We start from the raw sequence: 27,014 nt of genomic DNA, 5'->3' as shown, positions 1-27,014 counted from the left end.
AGCTTCCCCCTGCAGAAGCCAACTACCATCCTATAGCTTAGCCTCTGTGTGGCTATGAGTGGAGGATGATCCTTTTAAGGTCCACCTAGGTTTGAATATCAGTTGGGTGGAATGAGCTTAAAAAAGTACCATTTGCCACAAATAATGCTGGACCACCTTTGAGCCTTAGGTGAGAATCCTGTTGCGAAGCTGAATTTCTGTCCAGTTGACATCAATAGTATTACCCTAAGCTGGTTTGAAACACCGCAATCAGCACATCTTTCCCAGACATTCCCAATAAGAACCCATCACCCAAGCTCCTGATATTTTCTGTCCCTTTTTGATCAATGATCCTGACCTATGCTTGGCAATACATATTTTTCTACTAATTTACCCCAAAAATTAACAAAACAGACCCCTTTACATACGTTTCTCATCCCTTTTCATGTTTTTTGTCCTTAAAAAAGCAAACAAAAGGATCAACAAAACTAATGAATAATACGTTTCTCTTGGGCTGTTGTCTTGAGGGATTTAATTGTCATGTTGATTTATGGAGTTTGATATAGCTCCATAAGTATGTAAATAGACCCGTTTAATTGACGTGCAACATTAAAGAAGTCTGTTCCTTTCTAGTAATTTATTTCGTAGAAAAACAAATAATAGAATATAAGTTCTGAGAAAGCATTTTACTTCAACTATTTAAGGGAAATGTTCAATACATTTTTTAAATGAATGAATTTACCATTTAGTGGAAACTAATTTATGAATTTCGACGTTGCCTTTTATCTGATTTATTTAGAGGATAAATGCCATAAATTTAGAACATCGTTTATCTCTTCAAGTTTTGCTTATATCTTTTATCTTCTCATCTCCCTCTGAACTCAGATCTAATCGTTGTGGTGTATCATGTTTTTGTAATTGCTATTGAGGGTTAGCCTCGAACATCCGTCCATCTTTCGACTGAATGTTTCACTCTCATTTTCTTTTTTTTTTGGAGGGGGGGAGGAGGCTGTCATTCCACCCACGTAATTCCCTTCGTCATCCACTGTTCAAATTAGTTAAATGCCCCCCTCTTCAATGCTGTTTTTCCACTTTTGTTGTGCGGATCCCCATCTGTGCTTTCAATTCTCCTCTTAATACTTGGAGTGAGAGAGAGGAATTCTATTATTTTCAGCTAAACTGTACTTTTATTCGCTGGCGTTTTTTACTAAATGGGTTTTGTTAGTTATATTGGATTTCAGAAATGGGTTTCTGTATTTTTTCTGCAGTTCACAAGATACATGTTCAGAGCTCAGGGAGTTCAACTTTGAGACATCGATGTCTGTGCTTCTAACACAGTGTCCTTGGTGTAATGATCATTTGGATGTTTGCCGAAGTCCAGGACGTGGTAGTGTATAATGTGGAGCATGTTGCCTTAGGTACCCCCTTTGCTTCTCCTCTAAGCCTTGTGTATGGTCCACAGGATTTTGGATTTGACCTTGGCCACCAGCAATAGCACCTGGAGAGCTTTCAATACAGGGATTTTGTTCTCATATTCTAGATTGAGGCTTAGCCTGAGCCATCTGATTTTGAACTCTCTGTAGTCTGGTAATGAACGTTTTTGTGAGGTCAGTGTGGAACATTCAAGTTACCCATTCTTCAAGCCTCTCACTAGCTATCCTACTTGAATACGTTGGAGAAGCAGAAGAATCTTTCTAAGCATGCTTTTTTTCATTATTTAAGGTATTTGCATAATACAGACCTAACCACAAGATCTAATAATATTAAGCAAATAATTGTATTAAACAAATAAATGTCAGGCTTTATAGAACTTGTGGAGCATCCAGTGTATTAAAACTAAGGAGCCGATTTATATAATGGCGGACGGCCCCTTGTTCAACCAGAGGGACAGAGTAAATTACCCAGTTCCTCTGTGTAGGGACCAACCGCCAAATTTATAAATGGCTGTCAAGCAGGCAGTTATTTATCAAGCATTGGTGGGAACCACCACCTCAGCTGTTCCTGTCAATGTATATTGCTGTTTTGTGCAAGGTTGCGTCAGCAGGATGCAACCCTGCACCAGACAGTTTTTTTCTGATTTTGAAAAAGAAAATCTCAAAATGGGATTTTCTTTTCATAATGAAAAACAAATGATGCTTTCTCACCATGGGAGTTATCTCCCAAGGAAAGGAGATCATTATTTACATTATACGGTCCCCCATTACCAGGGTTTGCCTGGCAGTGATGAACAGTAAAAAAAATGACTACATGTCCACCCATCCTGATTGTGCAGGTGGACGTGTAGCAATTTCTCTGATGGCCCTTACTCTGTAGGGACGTTGGAGAGGTTTGGCAATGGTGGTGACAGAGTAGTCACCACCATAGCCAACCCTATGGTCCACCTGAAATTAAATCAGGTAGGCAGCCAATTATGTTAGTGGTGTGTATACTCCGTTGCCCTTACAACAGAGTATACACACCACCAACATATAATCAACCCCATAATCATAACATTTATTTAAAAAGGCAAGAGAAAGGAAGCTTATCTGTGTCATGGTCAGAATTCAAATTCAGCACTGATTTGTAAATTTCAAGGAAAAAAACAAATGAGAATTTCTGCACAATATGTTATGCATAAGTGTCCCCAGGGTATGAAAAGGGCCTAAAATGTGTGTTCAATTTCGTAGGTCAAGTTAGTTTGGTCTTGTAATGACTCTATAAATGGTGGCTTGGATGAGGAAGCTTGAAGCATGATAACGGGAGGCTCAGACTATCCATGATTGTGTATTAAAGTCATGTTTCTTTGTCCTGATTGCAGATTAAGAGCCCTATTTTTATCTTGGCAGGCTGCCCATTCTCCTCCAGGACAGCAGAGTATATTACTCTGTTGCCTTGATGGAGGTGCCGCCTGTCAAATTTTGAACTATTTGTCAACCTGGCTGACATTTCAAGCATTGACAGGGACCACCGTCAAGGCAGTTCCTGTCAATGCATTATACATCTGCCATACATTTCCATCAAACATGATGGAGCTGTTCGTCAAAGTTATCAATTTTGTTTATTTAAAAAATAAAATCCAAGGTGGGATTTTCTTTTTGAAAATAAACAAAAACAATACCTTCCCTCACCATGGAAAATTCCTCCAGGTGAGGAGGGCATTGAGTTCTTTTCAGTGGTCCTCACCACCAAGTTTTTCCTGGCAGTGAGGTGCATTGAAAAATGGCAGTATGTCAGCCTTTCTAAATTAGGTAGGTGGACATAAAGCCAAGGTTCCAATATTATTTACTCAGTCAGGCCGTTGGAGAAGTTTGACCTCTGTGGAGACAGAGTATTCTCTGCCTTTGTCAAACTATGGTCCACCTGCATTTAAGTCAGGCAGGGAGACCATAGTTGTTGCGACAGAGTTCCTTTTTCCCCAATATTTAAATCTGCCCCTTAGTTTCCAATACCGCTGCAGAATAGGTCGCTGGTTTGCTTCGACCTCTTGTAAGTAAGTGAATGAGGAAGTCTTTGAAGTGTCACAGAAACGACAAACTACTACCATGGATCTCAAGTTTCAGTGGCCCACAGCTGTTATATTTCATGGTTTTGGAGAAAAACGTGATAGTTTTTTTTTAAAAGGAAAAATTCCTAATGGTGGTCATTCTTCAGTGAAGTGCATGAGGAGACCGTGGCAAGCCATGACTGAGACTTCATTGCAATGAAACAGTCTCAAACATAGTGTGCAAAACTGTACCTGTTAGACTTTTCATCCTTGGCGTGGTCTCCCTTAACTTTTTGCCTCTGTTCCCCAGGGTGCTGATGTGTGCTGGACTCTGATTTTGCTGTTTTTGTTACTCTGGGCACTTTACCACTGTAACCAGTGCTAAAGTGCAAGTGCCCCTTAACCAAATGTGTATGTAATTGGCTGATCCATGATTGGCATATTTGATTTACTAGTAAGTCCCTAGTAAAGTGCACTGGAGGTGCCAGGGCCTGTAAATCAAATGCTACTAGTGGGTCTGCAGCACTGGTTGTGCCACCCACATAAGTAGCTCTGTAATCATATCTCAGACCTGCCACTGCAGTGTCTGTGTGTGCAGTTTTAACTGTAAATTCGTCTTGGCAAGTGTACCCACTTTCCAGGCCTAACCCTTCCCTTTTCTTACATGTCAGACACCCCTAAGGTAGGCCCTAGGTAGCCCCAAGGGCAGGGTGCAGTGTATGGTTAAGGTAGGACATATAGTAAGGTGCTTTATATGTCCTAACAGTGAAATATTGCTAAATTCGTTTTTCACTGTTGCAAGGCCTGTCCCTCTCATATGTTAACATGGGGGCTATGTTTAAATCTGATTAAAGTGTAGATTCCCTCTGGGAGCGGATGGACATGTGGAGTTTGGGGTCTCTGAGCTCACAATTTAAAAATACATCTTTTAGTAAAGTTGATTTTCAGATTTTGTGTTTGAAAATGCCACTTCTAGAAAGTGAGCATTTTCCTGCTTATACCATTTCTGTGACTCTGCCTGTTTGTGGATTCCCTGTTTGGGTCAGTTTGACAGTTGGGCTGGATACACCTTACACTAGACAGTGACACAAAGGGAGCTAGGGTGTAGCCTGCATATCCGGATGAGCCATCTGTGCTAGGAGGGAGGGGAGGAGTGGTCACTCACACCTGTGCCTGCCCTCACACAGTGCAGTCTCCAACCCCTTGGTTAGTGTATGGGGCCTGACCTGGGCAAGGCAGGATTTCACATTCAAAAGAGACTTTACTTTGAAGTAGGCCTACTTCAAATGAGAAATTGGGTATAAGAAGGGCACCCAAAACCACAGACTTTAGAAAACCCTTCTGGAAACAAGAGGAACCTCTGCCTGGAGAATAGCTGAAGAGCTGAGGAAGAAGAGCTGCCCTGTCTGTGATTGTGTTTTGTGGTGCTATCCTGCAGTTGTTTCTTCTGCCAGAGTAGGAGGGCAAAGACTGGACTTTGTGTGCCTTCCATCTTGAGAGGTAATCTCCAAGGGCTTGATTTAGAGCTTGCCTCCTGTTGTTTGAAGTCTCGGGGACAGCAAATACTTCTCTCTGCCAGTACCTGGAGTCTCTGGAGAGACTCCTACTCTGCCCTGTGGTGCCCATCCAGTTCTTGGGACCCTGAAAGGAGAAGCTGGCAGCCTAAAGAAGAGGAAATCCACGCATAGAGCGCCTTACGGGGAAAAGATCGACGCAACTCCGATCTGCGGATGAAGAAATGATGCACCACCAGCTCCGCGGCTGAAAATCGTTGCTTGCCGGAAACGCGACTGAAGAATCAATGCACAGAGCAGGAGAAATGACGATCAGCATCGCTGACAGAGACTCGGAGATCAAAACCCACGCTGGGTGGTTTTTTCATAATCTTGCGGCTGAAGTTCCTGCGCAAGTACTGCTGGGCGTGTAAAAACAACGCAAGGCCTGCCAGGACCCGAGAGTGCTGACCGGATCGACGCATCCTGCGGAGAAAAGGAACGACGTGCCCGACCCGACGAAAGGAGAAACGACGCAAGGTCCCGCTCGTGAGTGGAATTGACGCATCGCAAGCCCCTTTTTGACGCACACTTGCCCGTGCTGGGTTATTTTTCACGCACCCAGCAGTACTTTTTCATGCTAACAGTATTAGTGTGTGTTTGAAACTACTTAAAGACTCTTTTTGATTTTTAATTGATAACTTGACTTGTGTATTGTGGATTTTTGTCGTTTTGGTCTTGTTTTGTTTAGATAAATATCTTCTATTTTTCTAAACTGGTGTTGTGTCATTTTGTAGTGTTTTCATTGAGTTCCTGTGTGTGTTGGTACAAATACTTTACACCTAGCACTCTGAAGTTAAGCCTACTGCTCTGCCAAGCTACCAAGGGGGTAAGCAGGGGTTAGCTGAGGGTGATTCTCTTTTACCCTGACTAGAGTGAGGGCCCTTGCTTGAACAGGGGTGTAACCTGACTGTCAACCAAAGACTCCATTTCTAACAGTACCCCAAAGTGTTTAGCTCACATCCACTGTTTGGACATGCGATCCAAGATGTAAGAATGAATTGCAGCAAGTGGGACTGTGCTTAGAAGCACACTCACACCCTCTGAGTGAAATAGCCCTCCACTGCTGACTACCTTCAAGGGACTCCACGTCCCAGGATCCCCGGCTGCCGGTGGGGACCGCCTCCTCATCGCGGGCGCTTCAAAACGCGCTGCGCAATGCTGCAAACTGTTGCCCTTCACTGCTGACTACCTTCAAGGGACTCCACGTCCCAGGATCCCAGGCTGCCGGTGGGGACCGCCTCCTTATCGCGGGCGCTTAAAAGCGTGCCACGCAACGCCGCAAACTGTTGCCCTCCACTGCTGACTACCTTCAAGGGACTCCACATCCCAGGATCCCCAGCTGCAAGTGGGGACCGCCTCCTCATCGCGTGCGCTTCAAAGCACGGCGCGCAACGCCGCTGCGCGAGATGCGTGCGGGCCAAGGGTGGGCCCGTCTGCGCCCGTCAAGAGGTCGGGTCGGGCCACCCCCCCTTTATTTCGTGTTTAGAGGCCCCAGTGACTTGGGCTAATTAGTGAAGCGGTGTAGTCCGAAGATCTGAGATCACTAAACGTGAGACGAGTGGCGAAAGTTTGAAGTGTCCTTGAGGGCTTTTTGCAGATACCTCAGAGGAGGAAGTGGAGGAGGGGTAGACTACACAGCGAGGAAAGTACACAGAAGTGAGAACAGAAGAGAAAGCACACAAGGGAGAGAGAAGGGTAGATGAAAGGGGGTGGTATTACAAGATAATTTCAAAACTAATAAAACTTTAGATGGATTTTTACAAAAGGCAGTTGGTGCCTTGGACAAAGAGATAGAGTTGTTTGAGCATCGCCTATCCATCTCAATATCCCCAGTCTCCACCCCCCATCTCCACCTTTATTACAAACTCTCTCACAGTCCCCATGCCTCCCGCAGTCCCAAGGCACGTACCCAGCTCTGGCACCTCCCCCAGCTGTCCATTAAAAAAATGCTCGGGAGACTACCTTAGTGAGCTTTGATAAGGCTATTATATCAGACCCGGCTCAGCTGACTCCGGCTTTTTCAGCTGGAGCATTAGTACTTGATCAAGAGCCTAACCCAAAAGGGAAAAGAAAGCGTGGTGAGGCTAATTTGAGGAACAAACAAGCCCGTACCATGAGTACCAAAAACCCGGGTCCTGAAGCTTGGAATGATAGGTTTGCAATACCACAAGAAAGTGACGTTGGTCAACTGGTGCTTGAACGTATAATGGTGCATATAAGGGAGGAGCTCATTAAGAGACCACATCCTATTTAAATCCTCCTTCAAGCTATCGAGGAGAAATTAGGAGGGCTTATTAAGCCTCAAATGCCTGATATCCCCCCACTGTCATTCCCTCACTTTGGGTCATTCCTCCGGCACTAAAGACAGGATCCCCGTAACTTTGGGTGACGGCCCTCTGTCATTTAAGGACCGCTATGATTATCCTCATCAACTAGAGATGGGCTGGAATGCCAGGCCGCATACCAACCCAGATGACAACTGCTTCAAGGCAACAGCCACCACTATTAGGGGAACTGGAGGAATAGCCCCAACTACTAACACAGAGATTAAATCCAGCAAAGCCTTTAATGTTTGTGAGCGCCAAAAATAAGGCCCCAAAGAGACGGTCCTGGAGCCCAGCAGAATTAATCCTGACAATCACGGGGGTCAGCCTAGAGTTTTATATCTGCCCCCGGAATCCTGTCCATATGTCCTTGTCATCACTAATGTTCCTAGGCTTTGATCAAATAGTCTGGAAATGTATATTAAGTTGAAAAACAAGGTTATACATTGGTTGCATGTTAATGCTAATTTTGTATTTTGCATGGTACCCTCTATATTAATGGTGAGGAGGGTGGAATGGGTGGGCCCATTGAATAAGATTGGAACGGGGGATTGTATTGTTATTAATTTTGATTCACCCACCTTGGTCCAACAGCTTTTTCTAAATTCATGTAAAACCGGCCCTTCAGCAAGAGGTGCCTCCTTGTGCAGAATTGCAGCCTTTTACCCCCCAGTAGCCAAATGTGCCCCAAGTGGGTTAACACCTGACTTCAGGGGCCCCCCTCGCACTCAATTGTAACATGCTTACCAGGTGGATTGACATAAAGTTAGTGCTATACAGGACATTTCAGAGATTCCGAGGTCTGGATTAAGGACCAGAGAATGTACCATCTCTAATGATAATGAGCAGGGAAGATCAAGAGTAGGCAGCTTAGACAGAACTTCGACCCTAATTGCAGATCCTAGGGGCCTTACCCAAACTACAATGTTAACCCAGAACAACGTAAGTTGCCCATTAACTAGATGAATATGATCGACCCTGAATTTACTGGGTTGAGTGACATTACTGGAGACAAGGAAGCTGGGGGACTCACTGAGAGCAGTCCATCGATAGTCTCAATGTGTAACACACATACCATGAGTAACTCACACATCACTTCTCAAACTTCGATTGATGTACCACAAGTCCGAGATGATATCTCAGGAAAAGTCCTTTGCTGGAACATAGCCGGGCTTGAGCATAAAATGCGAATCCCTGACTTGGGCTATTTTATAGACGAGCATAAGATATGCTTATTTCAGGAGACGTGGGCTTTGGAGCCCAAGTATAGATGTGGTTTTAAAAGTTACTGGGTGCCAGCCTGTAAGGTGATTTCTGGGAGGCCTTCAGGTGGTTTACTTATTTGGGTTAGCTGTTACCTTAAGTTCTGGGTTGAAGAAATGGATATGGGCAGTGCTGATTTGCAAGGTTTAATATTATCGACTCATAAGGAAAACACCCTATTATTAGTAAACATATATAGTAGGAGTGTGGGCAGCAATTGTGAATCTGATGCTTTGGTTGTATTAGACAATATTTTATCCAGTAAATCAACCACTCACCATATTTTAATTGAAGGGGATTTTAATGCGACTTTTGAGCCTTATCCAGTGGCCCAAGAACTCTATTAAGAAGAGGACATTTACTGGAGTATCCCGCATCTAACATCGAACAAAAGTCTTAGAATGAGCAGAACAGCCTACCAAATTGTTGATATTACATTTGCATACGGTCCTCGTGCCTGCAATGGCTGTTCTTGCTCAGATGCCAAACCCCGCCCCACTTTTAGGCGAGGAGCTTATAGGAGCCATATCGACTATTTTTTATTGGATATCCGTCTGTGGGGAAATATGGTCGATATGGTGGTAACGGAACATGAAGAAAGTGATCACGAACCACTAGTTTTATGTACCAGGGGTCTGCTACTTATACTAGGAGCCTCTGACCCTAAGGATTATGTACAGCAGCTTGTCATGACCAATAACAAACGTAATATTAAGTGGAACACTGTTAATTCCTCACTGGGCTCCCTTACATTGATATATAGCCTATTAGCAGAACGAATGGAGCATATGCTCCATCTATCTGAGGATGGGGATAGGCTCATGGCAGCACTTAGAATTATTTAACTCTCTTAAAAAACATTTTATTAAAGAGACGGTTGCCAAAACAAGGAATAAGTGCAATGAGAGGTGGTTCAACAATTCATGCAGGGAAGCTAAGCTCAAGCTATTGAGGGATTTGAGTATGGGGGTTATAGAGCCTATAAGACAATCAAGAGAGAGCTATAAACAGGAACTTATCAAGGCCCGTAGGAGCTGAGAGGAAGCAAGATGGGCTGCTCTTTTGGATTCCGCAAGACCTAATGACACCTCCAAATTCTGGAAGCTGATTTCAAGTGACAGTGGTGACTCCCGGCCCTTGCCTGGTACCTCAATTATCCCTGTAACATGGGTAAAACATTTTGGGTCTCTTTACACATGGGCAGATGCATCAAACCTCAGGGAATTGGTAGTAATCGGGAAACCTGATGTACCCCCAATCAGTTTCACCTTGGCAGAAACCAAGGCTGCAATAACCTTTTTGAAGTGGGGGAAGGCTCCGGGTCTTGACAAAATCCTCGGTGATCTTTATAAATCGAACCCCGAAATCTGGGCTCCTTATCTGAAATTGGTTTGCAATGTAGTCGCCTCTGGAGCTTCCAATCCCCGGACATGGAGGGGAGCCGAGATAGTTCCCCTTTTCAAAAAAGGCAGCCCTAGTGATCCCTCTAATTATCGCCCAATTTGTCTACTCGATAACCTCCAAAAACTTTTTGCAAAGCAGATCTTGTTCCACTTAGATGAGTGGATAATAGAGAACGGAGCCATCTCTGACTTACAGGCAAGGTTTAGACCTGCGGTCAGTACAAAAGACCAGATCTTGAGGTTCTTAGCAATCAAATGGAAGGCTGTGGATGCTGGAGGCGGGATCCTATATGTGGCCTTTGTCGATCTTAGAGGGGCTTTTGACCTAGTACCTAGGAATAAACTTTGGCTGACACTAACCAACATGGGTGTCCCTAAAGGTCTTCTAAATCTTATAGTCCGACTCCATGAAAGTACTTTTGCCCAAATCAGGAGCGGCAAGGATGGTGAATTATCTGACCCAGTTTCTATCAAAAGAGGAGTTAGGCAAGGCTGTGTCTTAGCACCTACCCTCTTTCTTCTATACATAAACAACTGTATCAAATATTTAACTAATAGTATTAATGACTCACCCAAGCTGGCAGGCAAGAAAATCCCAGGTCTGCTTTATGCGGATGACATCATCCTATTAGAAAAACTCCCATGGGTTTGCAAAATCTGGCTGACCAATTCTGCTTGTTTTGCAAAGACTTTGGTTTGGAAGTTAACGTCATGAAAACCAAGCTTATGATATGTAGTTCCCGGAAAATAAAAGCAAAAGTGACCATTTCAACGAATTCCATTCCTTTGGAAAAAGTCACTAAGTATGATTACTTGGGGATCAGATTAATGGACTCGGGTAGTTGGGTCGCAACTATTAGAAAACGGGCTCATATCATATGCCAAAGAGGGGGGGCTCTAGGACGTAAAGCTAGAACTGTAGCTAGTCCACCTTTGAATCGTATCCTTGAGATATATAAAGTCCACATTTGAGGTGCTGCACTGTATGGGGCAGAGTTATGGGGTTCCCAAAGGCAGTTGGATGTCCTCCAAATTAAAAAATTAAAGAGAATAATTTATTTAGGTATATAACTAGGTTAGGGAAGGGTACACCGATGATCCCTCTCAGACTTGATCTCAGATCAAACAGCATCAAAGATGTAGCAGGACTAAGGCCCCTCTTATATTGGATCCGCTTATGGAAAACGGAAGAACTGGAACCCTTCCGAGAGGCAATTACAGATCTTATAAAGACCCAGCATAGCTGGAAAAAGGTCAGCTGGTTGAGGGAGATGAAATTGGCCTGGGACGAATTGGCTTTCTCCCACTTCTGGGAGAGACCCGAGTCGATCCCCACCAATGCCACCTCATTGGTTAAACAAAGATACTGGGAGAAGGCCAATGTGGAGATCCTCCATAGTAATGGGGTGGGTCGATTAACATCTGAGTTCCTGCTTGTAAAACAAGAACCATGGCCTGAGCAATTTTTTGATCTCCCAATACCTGCTTACAGCCCGTGTTTTATTCCTCCAGTTCAGATATGGAACTTTACCAGTCAATAGTTTTACTGCTCGATGGTCAAAGAACAGCTCTGAGGCAAATAAGTGCTTAAAATGCAATACATTGTAGGAATCAATTGAACAAGTTTAGTTTTTTTGTCACCTACATAAGAGTCCTAGGGAAAAATGGATCATTCCATTGTGTAAAGCTTTGCTACTATATGATCGAGCTAACGCCTATAGAATTTGTAAATATGATCCATCTACATTGGTTGTAAGCGCGGTCACTAAAAGTTTGACAGCAGCTTGGTCCATTCGTCATAGGGCTACTTTTAGTGCCTGATTTTTAATGCTGAGCCACATAGTAGGAATAGTGGGAAATAACAGATGATTACAACCTTTGAATGGCTCTTCCCTTTGTTCTCATACCACATTTTATTATAATTTATAGCGATAATATCATGCTAACAAAAGTATTTGCCTTTTTTATTCTACTCATAGCTTTTATGGTCAATGGTTGAGATAAAGTACTTATTTATCAATCTACCTACTGTATAACAGTACAGTGCATCTTAGATTGTTATGATTAGAATAGTTTTTACAACTCATGGCCAAGATATAGCATTCATTTATAAATTTACTTATTGTATGACAGCACATTGCACTTTAGATTGTTAGTACTAGAACTATTTTAATACGAACGGTTGTGACTACAAAATGTGTCTTTCCCTAGGACAATGGTGCATTGAATACTAGACCAGTGGTCCTCGAATTTTTCTTATAATGAAGTCCTGATTCTATTACGTATTTATATATTTACTAATGGTTAAAAGTATATCTCATTTTAAATAGCTGTGAATGGAAATTCAATAGCCTCCAGCAGGAGTCTACCAAAATGTGTTGGTGATTGTTTTTTAAGTAGGCAAGAAGGTCTCTTGTTATTTTCCCCAGATTATAAAAAAGCCAATGGTTGCTTCTGTTTTTAGTATTTATTAAGAGTTTTATCATTTATTTTCTTATATATATTTTTTTTTCCTTTTGCTCTTTTTCTTTTTATGTACTGATGTATGTTTGATTGTACTCTAATGGTCTAAATTTTGACTGAATAAAAGATAATTTAATTTAATTGAAATTGCTTTCCAAGTTGTGAAACTCACTTAAAAAAGTTTCATTTGTGATCTGTATGTGCTACACTAGAATCGACTTTACCCCCAAGGTCCTGCCTTCCCAGTTGTTTGCCAGTATTTTGGTTATCAATGTTCATTAATTCTGTATTAAGTGGACTTATGGATACTCCGACTGGGTAAAATTACCACACCATAATCCTAGCCTATTTTGGTAAAACAGCTGTATTGAAGAAATGGCCAGTCAAGTTAATAGCCAGTTTCATGAAATTAATGGTATCCTTTCACAGAGTGTTTTTTAGCGTGCTGAAAGGCTGCTGACATTTTCCTATTTTTTTTATTATGAATAGGAAAATAAATTAGGTGTCTGAAAGTTGTTACCTTTATCCTTATTTCCATTCCACTTTCAGTTCATATTACATGTTTCCTTCCATTTCTCTAAACTAATTCCTGATTCTCTATGCTGGATGTTTGGGGTGTTTTTGGGTAAAATATCAGGTTTTTCGTTTTTTTTCTGGAAAGATAAATGTTTTTCTCGATTCATTTTTGTATTGTTATTATTTGAAAGTAGTTCCTCTATTTACATCACACACAATTTGATGTAATGGCTACATAATACATGTGTTTAAAAATTAAGACAATTTATTTTCATTTTATACTATAACTGTTGTTTTTATTGTGTTTGATATGTTTCAGGGCACTGATGCCACCATGATAAACAAACTGAACTCTCATCATGGTCAGAGCAGTATCTACCTCCCTCCAAAAAGTGTCCATGACACCAAATTTTCCATAAACCACTTTGCAGGGATCGTACATTATGAGTCTAAAGGTGAGCTCCAAGAGAACCGTATGCAACAGACTCATTGTCTACATCAGTCAGAGTGTTTTGTTGTATGGCTGAAGTATGTGATACAACTCAGAAAGCGTGTGGATTGTAAAAATATATTTGTGGTATCATGTTAGTCCATCAGGCCGGTGTCTCATGTAATTGTTTATGACCGTTTTTTCTTCTACCCACAGGCTTTCTTGAGAAGAACCGTGACTTGTTGAGCTCTGACCTCGTGCTTCTAATTCACTCCTCCACCAATAAATTCCTGAAGGACCTGTTCCAGGCTCGGACCACCCATGTTTCTTTGGGTCCTGGGAGTATTCGGCATCTAAATTCTAACAGAATGCCTAACAAGGTCAGAACTCAAACTTTTTCACTTGACAAAATAGGCATATGTCTGAAGTCCCAAAGCCTGGTCTAAAAACCTGTGATTCATTCTGCATTTTGTAACAGTGATCCATTACTAGTTGTCTGGCCTCTTCATTTAACAACATGCTTTCCTTGTCTCCATGTCTTTGATGCTCAGGGGACTGTTGGTCTACCATACATAGGACCAAACATCCCCTCACTATAGGGGAAATGCCCTGGAATCTCAGCTACTATTTGCTTTGTGTTGAAAAGAGAAAAAACAGTGATTATGCTATTATGGTCCCCTTCACGCTTTGGCTACTCCCGCAGAGGTTGAGTACCTCTCCAGATTCATGTCCTTTAGTATCTTTCCTGAGGGACTGTGAGAGACTGGGAAGAAGCAATAATATTTTTTTCAGTGATTTTGTTGTGTTTTACAGCAGCCGTAAGTCAACAAACAGTGCCAAGTGCATACCGTGGCTTTGCAAAGTTTCCCTCTCACAAACTTCCTATTATTCTTGTAAATTCTATGATTATTGCTGCAGTTCATGAAGTTGTCCACATAATAATTTTTTAAGTTGTGTGATAAAAAGTTTGCCAACACCCATCCAGTTTCAAACTCACAAGAAAAATGGTTTAAAAGCCAATGCATGAGAAAGCAGCAACTCCATTTTCACTGGCAACTACTGGTGCACAGAAAACTATGTCATGGGCTAAATGAGGAAAAGCAAAAACTGTGTACTATCAATAGCTCAATAATCGTTAAACACACAAAAGTCATTCGTGTTAATACAATTTTGCACACCTATCACAGACACTCCACAGTCTCCTATGTAGGAAAGCCCAAAGAATGTTAAGATTTTTTTTTACAGCTGGATCTTTTCACACTGTTAAGATCTTATAATTATATCCCACCTGAGCATGTGTTTTTCCTCAATTTTAGGATCATTTTATTGCTGTTTGCTTAGTTTTGAAGGCGTTGTGTGACTTCAGCATGTATACCACAATTGCTTCAGATGTAAGTGTTCATAGTAAAATGAAATGGTTAAAAAACCCTGCAACAGAACGTCTTCCTTTAAGATATACCCTTTACATAACGTATTACATTTGGTGCATAAACCGTAGCCACAATGTACTAAATAGGCATTAGAAGTTGCAAATGGATTTCCAAATTGCAAATTCCACATGGCAACTTTTTCCCCTTGCAAGGAAGGGTGTCAAAAGAGGCAACCCCTTCATTGCAACCACTATTGAAACTGGAACTCACTGATTGGATACTAGTACCCTAAATGAGGAGGTATTCATTTGCAAAATGGAAGCTATCAGTGAGGTACACTTCCCACATGGTCTGTGACAGCTGTAATTATGAGGGGCAGAGCCGACAGCAATCAAGAGGACCTCTTCATGCGCTTTCAAATGTCTCCTCTCCTCATGCCAAATATTTCTCATTTGTCCCTTTAGAAGAGAGAACTGAATTGTCCACATTTTGCAAATGGGATTGCAGTAAGGCACATATGCTGTCCCTCTTAGGCCACCATCCCTACATTCACAGACATTCATTTGAATTTGAAGAGGAATCCTGACTCATTAAAAGTCTTTGTGCCTTTAGAAGAGAGGACTGCACTGTCCACATTTTGCTAATGGGATTGCAGCTACAGATGTTTGCTGTCCCTCTTAGGCCACCACCCCTGCATTCAAATATATTAATTTGGATTTTAAAATGAATCCTGCCTCATTAATTCTGCAGATCCCACAGGGATGAATTAAGTAAATCCTTTGAAGCACAACATCCCTGTGACTCATTGCAGATGATGCACACAAATAGCATAATTGTCTCAGCATGTCTATGGTGGATATTTCCAACTGAGCAGTTAAAGAAATAGCAATATCACACATTAAGACGATCTTGTTTGAGACTGTGCCATTTATGGTGCAAACTTAGAGAAATAGCATTACTGACTTTATTTAGGCACCTCTCCCATTGTTCCCTATCTGGATGAAATCCAGTAAAATGTCAATAGAATTTGACACAATTGCCAGGTCTGGCAGCTTAGAACATAGGAAGTGATTTGGGGTCTAGAGAATTTCAGTGCAGAGGATTGGACTCCGGCAGTGACCTCAACATCATGCTACAGCTCCGCCAAACAAGGGTGCTAGGGTTTTTCCCAGTAAGAGCCTCAAGGTAGGCAGCCAAGCCCATGCTCAGTAGCTCATAACAGATTTTCCCAGATAACAAAACTCCAGTTTAGTGATGTGTATGGCTTTCCGCTGCTTGTGAAGAGCTGCTAGAGCTGCACTTGGCGGTTAAATACTTTAAAGATTTGTCCAAATTTGGTGAGATATCTCCAAAATCCACCCCTACTCCTGTACATTTTCAGCTTCAAGAAATGGTTCAAGCAGTTTTCTGCAATTACAGAAGTCACCTAGGGAAAAACTTTGAGCTCCATTTTTTGTGAAATGGAAAGAACGAAACAAACATCTGGATATTGAAATGAGGCACCAAAACATTTTGAAAGGAGCAGTGATTTAAAGTTTTCACCCATCAACCTTTGATTGATGCTATTGTGAACAGGGATATTTTTTGTTTCCAAAATACATGGCTGCCCAATTGAAATTAAAATAAAACCTGCTAGTCATTCCAGGTATTGATTATTTATTAACCACAGTCAGCCTGTAACAGCACTCTCAAAAGTAATTTCAGTCCATGATAGAGCTAAGGGGATGTACCAAGTTCTGCAGACAAAAGCCTACTGCACTCAACAATGTTCTTATCTTTACCTTCTGACTCCTGATTGTTGTGAGGTTTTGGGTGACAAATTGGCTTACATTTCACACTTTGAATGCGTTTCAGTGAGAATTCAACTATCCTTGTTGGTTCTGATTGCTTCTTACACCCACCTGGTCATAGATGTGAAAGTTTCAGAAGAGTATGTTAACCCAGAAGATCCAAGCAGAACAAGATTGGAAGAACGTGATGAAGCTTCTGCAACATTGAATCCATTACATTGCACCATTGACTCAGGAATGGAGATTTTTATGTCCAGGGTTTATGGTGCAAAGGGTGGTTGATTTTAATGAGCCTAGCTCGGTTTTATTGTCTTCAGGACCAATTGCTTGTAAGATTTGTAGAGACTCAACAGACCCAGTTTTGGCTCAAAATAGCTCACCAAAATGTAATCCTGGTCAAAGTAACCCTCACAGGCGCCCTGAAACTGAATGTGTGATCCAAAGTAATATATGTTCAAAGGAGGGGGCAGGTCCTTTGGTCTTACAGCAGGCTATGACCTGCTTGGAGAGAGAGTTTTTTCAGCTAATCCTTATAACACTAACAATTGGGTTCTTCAGTTCGTGGACATTTTTGCAGATCATGATCTGGAAGGACCCCTTAGTAGATCTAGAATATTAGCCTTTTAAACACAATACTGAAGCTCTCCAAGTTGGTTTCTAAAGACATTGCTTTGGTTTTTTTCTTGAAGGCGACTGATGTTGCAGCATCTGCACCATATTTAACTATTCATTTTCACTCCAGGGTAGTGATTGAGGAACTTATTAATTCCATTGATAATCTGGAAGGAGCAGGCTATGATGACTTTGAGAGATTCTCTTCCCCTTAAGTGACATCTAATAGTCTAAGGGAGATTGAAACCCACCAGAAATGTCTCTGTGATGTATCAAGGGAGGCACAGCAAAATAAAATGTTAAGCCATAGGTTTAATAATACATTTCTAGGTGAGGGGACAGAAAGGATTGTAATAGCAAAGTAATTGAATGGAGGACTAGTTTATGCATAACATGATGATTCATCTATAAAGGGTGAATATGACTGGAATTGGGTGGCTGGAGCAATCCAGAAAGGTTGACCATAAGACCTCCTTTTTGGAGCTCCTGATTATGATGGTGTTTCTTGTGTGTCCTGGAATATATATGGCTTGAAAAAGACTTTGAAATCCCTACTGTTGACTTTAAAAAAGAATGATTATTCAATGAAAGCTCGACAAGAAACATGGGAAACTGAAGAAATTGTGATAAGCAATTTTATGGTTTATATTGTGGATGAAGTTAAGGGATGAAATGGATGCCCTACAAGGAGCTTTGCATTTTTAGGTTCACTAAAACACAATATAAACGTTTAAAACATTTCCATTGATTCTCACAATTTTTTTAATTATTACAATTTTAGGTCTGGAAAAAAAGCTAGGAAAATCAGGTGAAAAATGTTGCTATATATTTAATTATAGTAAATACCTATTGCCCTTCTAAATATAACCAATATAAACAATTAAAAGAGCTGGTAATTTAATGGAAAAAGTTATGCAGAAATTCTCCAAAATGCTGATCTTATTAGTAGGATCTTAATGCTAAAATCCCCAGTTAAATATCAAATGTTTACCTTCGATTGGAAAATAATAATGTATGGGGCTTCCAGGGTCAGGATCTTCTTAAAAATCACAGTGACCTTAAAAGTAGGAAATTGTTGTCCACAGTGGTTAGTTATAATATCTCAGTAATTAATGGTAGGTGCAGTGACAGTCAGCAGATGATAAATACCTTAGATAATGAGAAATCGGCCAGTCTTATTGTCTATCCTATAATCTCCTCTGGTGACTTTAGCGATAAAAGATTTTGAGAAATGGGAATTATTAGGTAGTGACCACAAGACATTTTTTCTTACATTGCATGGTTGGGTATGTTTAAGGGACTGCTGGCAGAGTAGTTCACAAATACGTTGGTATAACAAGTGAAAGATAATAGGTACTGCAAGGCTGACATTTCAGACTGTGAATGAGGTTAGTAAACGTTTGAGAGATCAGTTTAACGACATCTCTTCTGAAAAATTATGATAAATTGATATCCTTTGTTAGAGAGTGCACTATTATCATTAAAGATTGGAAAGGGTTTAAAGAACAAAGGTAAAATCTCAAAAAGACTGGGCAAACGTTTGAAATTAACTTGAAAATGTGGTTGGCCTACAATGTAGGTGGTGGTAATAGAGAGACTCTTATTAGACAATTTGAGAAAGAGTGTGAAAAAGAAATACGGGAAATCGCCTGGAAAGTAAAAGATGGCGCATGAAAGAAGGTTATAATGGCTCTTCGAACAGGTAGAACAAAGGGCTTCTGGGGTACAGTGTGTGATATCTTGGGGTCATAAATAAACAGAAGCAACCCGAGTAGTTGAAGAGGAGTTCGTTAAGTACAAGACAGAGCTCTACAAAGTAAAAGATGGTAATATTGATGAGTCAGTGCGCTCCAGGTGTTTGAAGTATATGATTACAATACAAGAGCAACCTTCACTAAGTCCCACAGTAAAAGGGGTCGAGATAATAATAAAGAGTCTAAAAAGCTCATGGACCCAAGGAATAGATGGTCTATTTGCTGATATAATAAAACGTAATCCTAGTTTCTGGGTGTACGTTTTGACCCTGGTGTTTTTGGCTATAATAAGTAGTGAAGAAGTACCTGAATCTTTTAAAGGAAGTATTAGGGTTCTGTTTCACAAAGAGGGGCCTCCTGGTTCTCCCAAGAGTTACCCTATGATACCTTGTTGGACATTTTGAGTAAACCCTATGCTAAGCATCTTTTACTTGTCTTGGAAGATTGGATATTAAACAAGGTAGTCCTCCCTAAAGTGCAATTAGGTTTACAGAGGTTTTTGCAGGGCTTACTCTACAGTTAATGGATGTCTTTTATTAAACCTGTTGAATGAGGATTATGCCTTTAAAAGAACCCAGCCTCTTTATGTTTCATACATAGATCTGTCTATGGCATTTGATACAGTGAATTGATGTCTTCTTTGGAAAAAATGTGGATTTGGAATACTGCAAATGAATTGTTAAAATTGATAATACAACTCCATGAGGGGTCATGGAGAAGAGTGGAAATGGGAAGTAATAGGGCATCAAAAATGAGCATATCTCTTCCCTTTATTATGCAGACGCTACAGTAGGCCTTCAAAGGCAAATAGATGCTTTCTCAACGTACTGCAATATGAGTGATATGACTATAAATGTCTCTAAAACAAAAGTTATGGTATTTTCCAAAAGTGGTATAGGGACAGTCAAGCAGAAGTGGTGGTTAAATGGGGCGCAATTAGAGGTGGTCAAGGAGTATAGGTACTTTGGTCTTCTTTTTAAATATTATCTTCATTTTAAAGCACACTAAGAACAACAGGAGTTAAGAGCAAGGGCCATAGCGGGTGTTTAACAAAGACTGGATATGGAACTTGGGCATACATATGTAGAAGTTCTCAAAGGAACTTATAATTTAAAAACAATAAATATGCTCTTGTATGGCTGCGAAGTACTGTTGGTAAAAATATTATTTGTTTGCCAGTTATTGAAATGAAAATCTGGAAAAGATGGTGAGCCCTCCCAAATGGCACTGTTAAGAACTGAATTGAGACTTGAGCTTGGCCTGACTAATAGAATATTTAGGTATCAGCAAAGGAAACTACATAATTTGGCCTGTCTTTTTCAAGCAGCTGATGGCTCGCTGTGACAGTCAATTAAAGATTACTAACAGTTAAATTCAACTGCACCTTGGAGCATAAATCTACATAGCATAATTGATAATCTAAATAAATAGATTATCATCACTTGATTGCCATTGTGTATCCACAGGACAACTGAAAACGGTAATAAAAGGTGTGGTTAGAGATAAATCTAGAAATTATGGTTTAGAAGATGTGGATAAAAGAAATACTTTGCTCTATCTATTGGAAACAGACTACAGAGTGCTTCATTTCTGTGTGATGTACAGAATGCCTGTGCTATAAAATCGTTATTGAAGGTTATCCTTGGGCATGTGCCATCCTTCATATAGTGGATAATGATGATTCAGGGTAGTGTGGATATTTCTCTCTGCCCATTTTGTAATCCTTTTCCATAGACACACACTCAGTTATTTATTTTTTTTGTGTAGCTTTTGTGAGCGATAGGGAAAGTTTATTAATACCGATTTTTGAAGTTTTAAAGGTTTGTCATATTCACAACCTTTTGGAAAAACATATTAGTGGTAACAATCTGAGATTATTTTATGGTATAGGGGAACTCGTATCTGTTTCATCGGAACAAATAGATACATTGATTGGCAACTTTTCATAGTATGAATTTTCAGTCTTATGCCTATCATGATAATGTCTTGCATTCCATTGTTTTTGAGGAATTTGCTTTGTGTGTTATATGGATATTTTCTGGTATTTGTGTGGAAAGAATTGTCTTTTTATAGAAAGTGTTTTATGTACTGAAATGTATATGAAGACATTTGTTTGTGTTGCATTGTCATAACACAATTTCAAACAAATAAATACTGAAATACTGACTCAAGAATGAAGTTGGCTATGTGTCACAGTTGGGATGGGGTGCTCTTGTGCAGAAGCTAAGAAACAGAGGTCTCTGAATCATGAAGGGGTGCACTTCAAGTAAAATGTCCCAAGTGAAGAGTAGTAAAATTGATCATTAGATAATTTCTACTATTTTCAGACACACTTTAGAATTTCATCACATATGCAACAGAGCTAACCTGTGGAAGCTGCGAGGGGTTTGTATTGCATTCCCCCAGTCACTCACGTGGAGTTGGACTCTTGAGACCAAGTTCAACATTTTCTGTGTAACTGGTGGTGTACACTAGCAAAAATAATAAATGTGAACGTTTTGCCTCGGTGGCTAGATTAGTGAGTTTTTTGCAATGTCTTTTTGATAGACTAGTTCAGGGAATGTAGTACACCTTTCCCCCGTTATTAAACCATTTCATTACATTGGATGTTTTAGGGCCGATAACATGTTGGAGTATGTGTTCTCCTTTGCAATGGAGACGTAGTACATATTTTGCCAACATGAAGTCCACCCACCCGATTTAAATGCAGGCGGACTTTCGGTTTGGTTATGTCAGTGACTTCTCTGTGACCGCCATAGCCAAACCTCTCCAGTGGAGTCAGGGCTGTCTGAAAAATGGCTACATGTCCACCCACCAAATCAGGATGGATGGACATGTAACCATTTTTACTGTCTTTAACCACCAGGCAATCCCTGGCCATTAGGGACAAAACAAAAATGCTCTTCCTACTCCCCTCTACCATAGAAGATGACTCCTAAGGCGAGGAAAGCATAACTTTTTTCATTTTCACAAACAAAATCCTGTTTTGGGATTTTGTTTTTGAAAATAAAAAAAGAATATTGCTTGTTGCAGTGTTACATCATGCTGACACAACCCTTAACGAAACAGCAGATTGCATTGATCAGAACTGTGACAGCGGTTCCTGCCGATGATTTATATATGACCACTAGTTTAGCGGTCATTTATAAATTAGGCAGTCTGGACCTCCACCTGGGCAATGGAGGAATTTACTCTGTTTCCCTGGTGGAACAACTGCCCAGCTGCTGAGATCTAAATTAAGACCTTCGTTTTCTGGCCATGTTAATGTCTCTGTGGTCTAAAATAGGCATGTGGCAAATTTCAATTTACAGTCGTTATCTTATAACTGATCTTCTGAAATGTCTATATTGAAACAAACTAGAATGAAATCACGATAGCCTCTCCTATCCACTCTGCTTCCATTTTTTTACAAGAGACAATAGCAGGAGACTATACATGTGAGTGACAGAGCGCTCTACAAAAATCACAAGTTAAATCTATACAAACCCTCAAATAAAAAAACAAATCATGTTTTATATGAGCACAAGTAATCAAATATTCTGTCCCATGCAGTATTAGTGTAAAGAAAATACTCTTCTTTTCATGGGTCCTTGGTGCTGTTCTTTATGAAATGTTCTCCACATGTGTTTTTACCTTCGCTTAACTAAACAGCACTCCTTACTTTCTTAAAATTTGTTTTAATTTCATACTTTGATGCCCACCTAATGAGCGTTCATAATTTTCAAAGAAATACAAGTGAATATTTGTGATTGATGGATGATCAGTCTCAGTTTAATTTACCACATATTTGGGCTACTTGCTTTATGTGTTTTCCTGTAAATATAAATTCACACTATCTGCTTGGTCTGCAGATAGGTATTCCAATGATATTGCCAGGAGACTTCCTGACTACCTTTAACCTGCCACACAGGTATCTCTCTAGTCCTATCTTCCCAGTCATCAGAGGTTTTTGAAATGTGACGTGAACAAGCACCACTTCGGGTTTACAGTGCTTTCTTTCACCCTTAAATCATTCACCAGATCATTTCCAAATGGTTTAGAGCCATTGGTAGGCATTCTTCACAAGAGAGGTGCTTCCTTCACTCGAACTTCAACAACTGGATGATTAATCTGCATTCAAACCCTTAGATTGTATAGGACAGGAATGAAGTTCTGAAAGTATAAATAGATTACATATTTGTGATAATTTCGGACAAGTTGCAACTTCAACAGGATCTGGGTTTAATAAGCCCCAGATTCAGAATATATTTGGAGACAGTGTATTTTCAGGAGTGTAGGTTTCTGAAAATGAAAGGTTATCTGTACCTCTTAACCCTGGACAACTCTCTCCCAAGAGCTTATTTGCAGATCCAGACACATGTCTTTATCCCTGTGTCAGGACCCGTGGGCAAGGTTTCAACAGGGGATTCTGGTGAATTGTATGGTCTTCAGAAACTTAGTAGCACAACAGTAGAATAAGGATGAATCTCAGCATTAGTAGAGAATAATTGCTAGGTGGTCCATTTAATCTCTTGAAGAGTCCCTTTACCTCATTCAAGAGTGACCATTTTAACCTCAAATGCCAACAGTTTGGACTACAAAGCTGTGATGGAGAAGTTAGTAAAAGCCAAGTTGTCTCCCTATAGAAGGGGAAGCATGCCTCCAATTGAAGGGAGCTCAAATTTGCTTCTCTATTGGAAGGCATGGCTGTCATGGTTTTAACAGACACATTGATAGACAAATCATCAATAAAATGGCAGGAGGGAAGGATTTGAAAGCTACGTCCAAGATCACATTAGTAGTTTTTCGATAGAAAAAATGTCCGCCTGATTCCTCTTCTATTCAGGGCATGCAGAACAGGATAGCAGATGAGATAAACAGGATTTGTCCCTCTTCTAAGGATTATTCGTTGAATCTTCTTGAGATTACAGAAATCTCATGTAATACATCTGTATATATGTCACAAGAATGGGCTTCTAGTGGAGGAGGTACCTTGGAGGATGGATGGTTTTTGCTGCCATGGCCCTCAAGGCCTAATTAATGTCTTTCCCCTATTCCCTCTGACTTTGAAGTTTCTTTTTTTAACTCCTCTTCTTTTTTTTTTGCATTTTAGAGGAGCATCCAACCTGATCAGGTGCATACATAATTATAGCTGTATCATTCAAATTCATTATGTTATATTAAAGCATGTTTTAATTCATTGAATAGCGGAATATAACATTTGCCCAGAGCAATTCATTGTTTGACATATAACATACTTGAAAAAAAGTGAACTCACTTTCCTTATTTATTACTAACACCTTCAGGCACTAAATTCTGATCTATCTAACTTCCCGGCTACTGGCTCTCAGTTTTCCTGTTTCCCATCTCTTAGAGCGATAAAGATTGCTGTCATTGTAATATTTAGAGAGCAGTGTGGTGAGCCATTGATAAACTGTGGGGCGTCAGAGTTACGCCATGCCAAGGCAACTCATATACATATAGCTGCCATAGCCACAAAAGTAAAATACTGTGTACACTTGTCCGTTATGGCTCTCTTGTCTATGCCTAACAGAATTACCTATGGTGTCATCAGCACCTGCATATTGAGCACTGACCTCAGGTAGTGATTAACATCCTCCTTTAAGACCTCCAGCTTTGCACAGCTACAAAACATATGAAGTAAATCAGCATCACAGCTATCACAACAAGGGCAAGTGAATTCTGTTTTTTACCCCAGCTAGGTATTTAGGCTGGTGTCTAGTAAAGGTTAAATAGTGTCTCATAATGCTGGGTCTTTGATCCAGCAATTAATAGCACCTTCTGATCCATCTCTAACGACTTCCTCAAGTCGGGTCTTTGGGCCACTAAACTTCTCTCCGAATTGCTCTCTTGTTTGGTGAGGTTGTCTGACAAAAAGATCCAGAATGGCTTTATATATTTGTCCAATGTCCACCCTCCTACACACAGAGCTTCCCACCTGATCTAATAGTAGTACTCGCTTCATAGTCATTTCGTCCTTGATTATTTTCAACATAAAATCCCTCATTTGCAAATAATTATAAAAAGTTTGTCCTGTCAACACAAAATTTTAGTTGCAGATCCACAAATTAATGTATTTGCTCCAAGATAAATAGATCCCTTACCCTTTCCACTTTGGCTTTTTCCTATATAATACAATAATTATTGTGAAATATATTTGGGAGTATTGTTGAGTGCCAGAGCAGGGTATAGTAATTATAACAACCTATTTTCAGTTTTTGGCCTAAGATGTATCCAGATCTCATTATAACAAAGTTACAACCTTAAATTTAACTTTTTTAAAGTAGCTTGGCTGTACAATCCTTTAAAAGCATCCTTTTGCTTCTTTTCCGAATGCCAACTCATACATAGAAGGCAATTCCTCAAGTCCTTCATCTTCAGATTACCTGTCAGTGAATAAAATCCCTATGTGTTGTAGCAGTGCTGCCGAATAATGAAATCTAAAATGTGGCACCGTCCAGAGTCCTCACACTCTGGGAATCGTCAGAAACGTTAGGGCTCTCCTAGTCCTTTTGTATTCCAATATACAACTACTAAAGATCACCTCCATCTTGTTAAACCTTTAACAATCGAGTACCTTATTCAATAGAAGCATTTGTATTACGTTGCAGTGACCTAAAATGGTTAATTGTAGATTTTTCTTTTGTATCAAAACCTTGGTGCTCTTAGTTAACAAAAATAGAGATTCAGACCCACAATGTTTTAAACTCTAGCCATTAGAATGACACCCAGGTATGTTGCACTCTCAACTTTGTGCCCGTCTTCCATCTGGATTTGTGTATTGATGATTATTTGAGTCTTGCTCCTATTCTGGTGGTAGCCTCCGATTTTCCTAAACATTTCAGCCTCATTCTCCACCTCCCTTATAGCCCCTACAGGGTCTGGTTACTAATGTGATATCATTGGCATCTGCCACTATCTTGGTCTTAATCCCATTTACTTCCACTGGCCTAATTAAAACATTCTCCTCAAGTCTTCTTATATATAGGGCAAATAATAAGGATGAACACAGACATCCCTGCCTTGTCCCTCTCGTAATCGCAGTTTTGCTTGATTCCCTCCCCATTATTTGCAGCCTTGCTGTTGGCTGGATGATTTAGTACCTGAATAGCTGTGACAAAACCAGGGCCTAGCCTTTTCTCTTGGAGTGCCAGCCATAGATAATCGCATGCCACCCGATCAAAGGCCTTTTCAGAGTCGAGAAGAATCATAGCATTTGGAAAATCCAGTGTCTCAGCCACATTAAACAATGTGATTGCCCTTCTAACATGATCTGTAGTTCCTTGCCCTGGGATAAACCCTTGCTGCTTGGGAGAGTCCAGTTTAACTATAACCCTGTCTAGAGGCATCACAAGTCTAGAACATATTTTCACATCACTACTGACCAGCGATATAGGCCTCTAAGAACCTGGGTTGTTCTTAATACTCTATGTCCATGAGGGTGGAGCTAAGAGACCTTACTGGGGCTCAAGGAAGGTATTAACTTGACCCCCTTCCAATATGGGAAAAAAGACCTGATAAAATTCCCGCAGTATCTTATCTGGCCCTGTAGCCTTTCCCTAGCTAGCAAGAAAAGTGCTAACTTGATCTCTTCTAGAGTTACTGGGGCATCCAAACCTGCCTGTTCTTCTACCTCTATCCCTATTTTATTGACTAAATCTAGGTACTGTTCAATGTCTTCCATGGGGGGGAATCTCTTCAACCCAATACAGTTTTTCATAGTACTCCTTGAAAACATTTACAATCGCATCCGGGGTGCTGACCACCTGCCCTGTCTTACCTGTTATAGCATTGATTGCACTGAGTACCTCCTTCTGTTGCATGCACAGTGTTGGGAGCCTGCCTACACTCTCATTGTAGCTCTCAGCCTTCTCATCTTGATATTTGTCTGCTATCTCCTGTGTGTACAGATTGTTAATGCTTGCCATGACTACTGAGATCTTTTGAACAACTCCCTGCACTGCCTGCCCTTCCAATTCACCTAATTCCTTAAATAATGCATTTATTTTCCGAGCCTGTGCCCTTTGCATGTGTATATTAAGCTAAGTGCCTCTCCCCTGATTCCAACCTTAAGTGAGTCCCAGACAATAC

The 27,014-nt window shown here is 40.5% G+C and overlaps 1 protein-coding gene across 2 annotated transcripts in view; it reads left to right on the top strand.

The window, feature by feature from the left end:
* MYO7B (myosin VIIB) overlaps positions 1 to 27,014 on the top strand; it is a 1,466,311-nt gene that overhangs the window by 832,121 nt on the left and 607,176 nt on the right. For both annotated transcript variants that reach the window (XM_069213753.1, XM_069213751.1), the window contains 2 exons: positions 13,287 to 13,422; positions 13,614 to 13,777. In XM_069213753.1, the coding sequence (XP_069069854.1) occupies positions 13,287 to 13,422; positions 13,614 to 13,777 (300 nt within the window). The remainder of the gene's footprint in view (positions 1 to 13,286; positions 13,423 to 13,613; positions 13,778 to 27,014) is intronic.

The sequence above is a fragment of the Pleurodeles waltl genome, chromosome 11, assembly GCF_031143425.1.
Source record: "Pleurodeles waltl isolate 20211129_DDA chromosome 11, aPleWal1.hap1.20221129, whole genome shotgun sequence".
Classification (NCBI taxonomy): Eukaryota; Metazoa; Chordata; class Amphibia; order Caudata; family Salamandridae; genus Pleurodeles; species Pleurodeles waltl.
The sequence above is the reverse complement of the archived record's forward strand: the minus strand, read 5'-3'. Positions and strand labels throughout refer to the sequence as shown.